General features: G+C 57.8%; 1 protein-coding gene across 1 annotated transcript in view; it reads left to right on the top strand.

Moving 5' to 3' along the window:
- Nucleotides 1–1,676, top strand: part of GALNT2 (polypeptide N-acetylgalactosaminyltransferase 2) — a 49,724-nt gene that overhangs the window by 33,003 nt on the left and 15,045 nt on the right. The window contains exon 4 of the mRNA XM_014535979.1: nucleotides 1,557–1,655. Within this exon, the coding sequence (XP_014391465.1) occupies nucleotides 1,557–1,655 (99 nt within the window). The remainder of the gene's footprint in view (nucleotides 1–1,556; nucleotides 1,656–1,676) is intronic.

Raw genomic sequence — 1,676 nt, 5'->3', positions numbered from 1 at the left:
CCCCGGCTCTGGGGCAGTCAAGTCTGCCTGGCACGGACGTGGCTCTTTAGACGTAAGATTTATTGTTTCTTTTAAAGAAACTCCCCAAGCCCTGCCTCCCTTTCTTGGCTCACAGCGAGGACTGAGGCTCCAGATGCACTTACAGACACACACGCATACTCCCTCTGACCTCACGGGCCGGAACCTATTCCTTGGTCTTTCACTTACAAAATGGGGGTGCCTCCTCCATGTCCTGATGGCCAATTCCTTAGGACCGCAGAGGAATTTTAATGGAGGTGACGTGCCTTCTGAGGAATGCCTCCCGGGCCCCGAGGCTTCGCAGGGCTCCTGGGAGACCCGGCTTCCCACGGAGAAAAGGGAAAGGAGAGAGGAGAGAATAGGGCGTGATTGGATCGGTTAAGCCGACTACGATGTGAGCATGAAAAAAAAGCGGCCTCCTCCCTTTTCTGATTCTCCCAGGGCTGGGTCCGCGATGGAGGCCTCTGCTGGGCCCAGCAGGCCCACTGTGCGCCCACGCGCGCCCACTGTGCGGAGAGGGACTGGCTGCTGGGGCGGCGGCCTCCTAACAGGAGGCTTTACATCACAGGCCCAGTTGTAGGGGCGATGTTCTCCGGTGATTTGTTTATAGTTGAGCCCTGCAGATTCTTCCTTCGTCTGACAATCAGCTAATTCTTGAAACCGGGAGGAAATGCCGTCCTGTCAGCCCGCTTGTCTTTGAAGGCTTAGCCTCAGGAGCTGTGAGGAAGGACGGCATTAATCCCAGGATGCGTTTCCCCCCCCGACCGGTATATCATGCTGTTCCCTCGTGATTCATTCAGCCACGCCGTGCAAACACCGAAAATAAACAAAAGAGGCCCGTGCTGTGACTCGGACCTTTTTAATTGCTTTTTAATTGCACTGATTTTCTTGCTCATTTGCAAGATCTGCTCCTCGGAAGCGGTTTTCTCAGCCAGGAAGGAAAACCAGTGTCTGTCGGCCGTTTCCCCGTAAGCGCGCTGGTCGCGTGGACCCGCTGGTCCCTGTCCGCAGCCGCCTGACCTCCCCCTCGGTCCTAACTGCTGAATGCTTGTAGCCATGGCTGCGATCTGGAGATTTTAACTCATCTTCCCTCTCCCGTGGATTTCCCATTAAACAGGGACGCCTTTGCCCGGCCGGTGTGGCTCAGTGGTTGAGCGTCGGCCTATGAACCAGGAGGTCACGGTTCCATTCCCGGTCAGGGCACATGCCCGGGTTGCGGGCTCCATCCCCAGTGTGGGGCGTGCAGGAGGCAGCCGATCCAGGATTCTCTCTCATCATGGATGTTTCTCTCTCTCCCTCTCCCTTCCTCTCTGACATCAATACAGATACATTTAATCACACAAACAAGTACTTCCGGGAGCATTTTTCTATTTCCTCGTGTCTTGCTGTGACTGCATCTCAGGATAGCCAGGGCCTCCTGCAGACACCAGGTGCATCGGGGCGGTCCCTCCGGGCGGGTCAACCCGCCTGTGCCCTCCAGGGGCCTGGCGTGGCTGGCCCGGTCCCTGGTTCGGAGGCCAGACTTCTCTCTCCCTCAGGTGTCAGCGGAAGCAGTGGCGGGAGGACCTGCCGGCCACCAGCGTGGTGATCACCTTCCACAACGAGGCCCGGTCGGCCCTGCTCAGGACCGTGGTCAGGTGAGGCGGGGAGAGGGTCCC

Source organism: Myotis brandtii, unplaced genomic scaffold (genome assembly GCF_000412655.1).
Source record: "Myotis brandtii unplaced genomic scaffold, ASM41265v1 scaffold1026, whole genome shotgun sequence".
Lineage (NCBI taxonomy): Eukaryota > Metazoa > Chordata > Mammalia > Chiroptera > Vespertilionidae > Myotis > Myotis brandtii.
The sequence above is the reverse complement of the archived record's forward strand: the minus strand, read 5'-3'. Positions and strand labels throughout refer to the sequence as shown.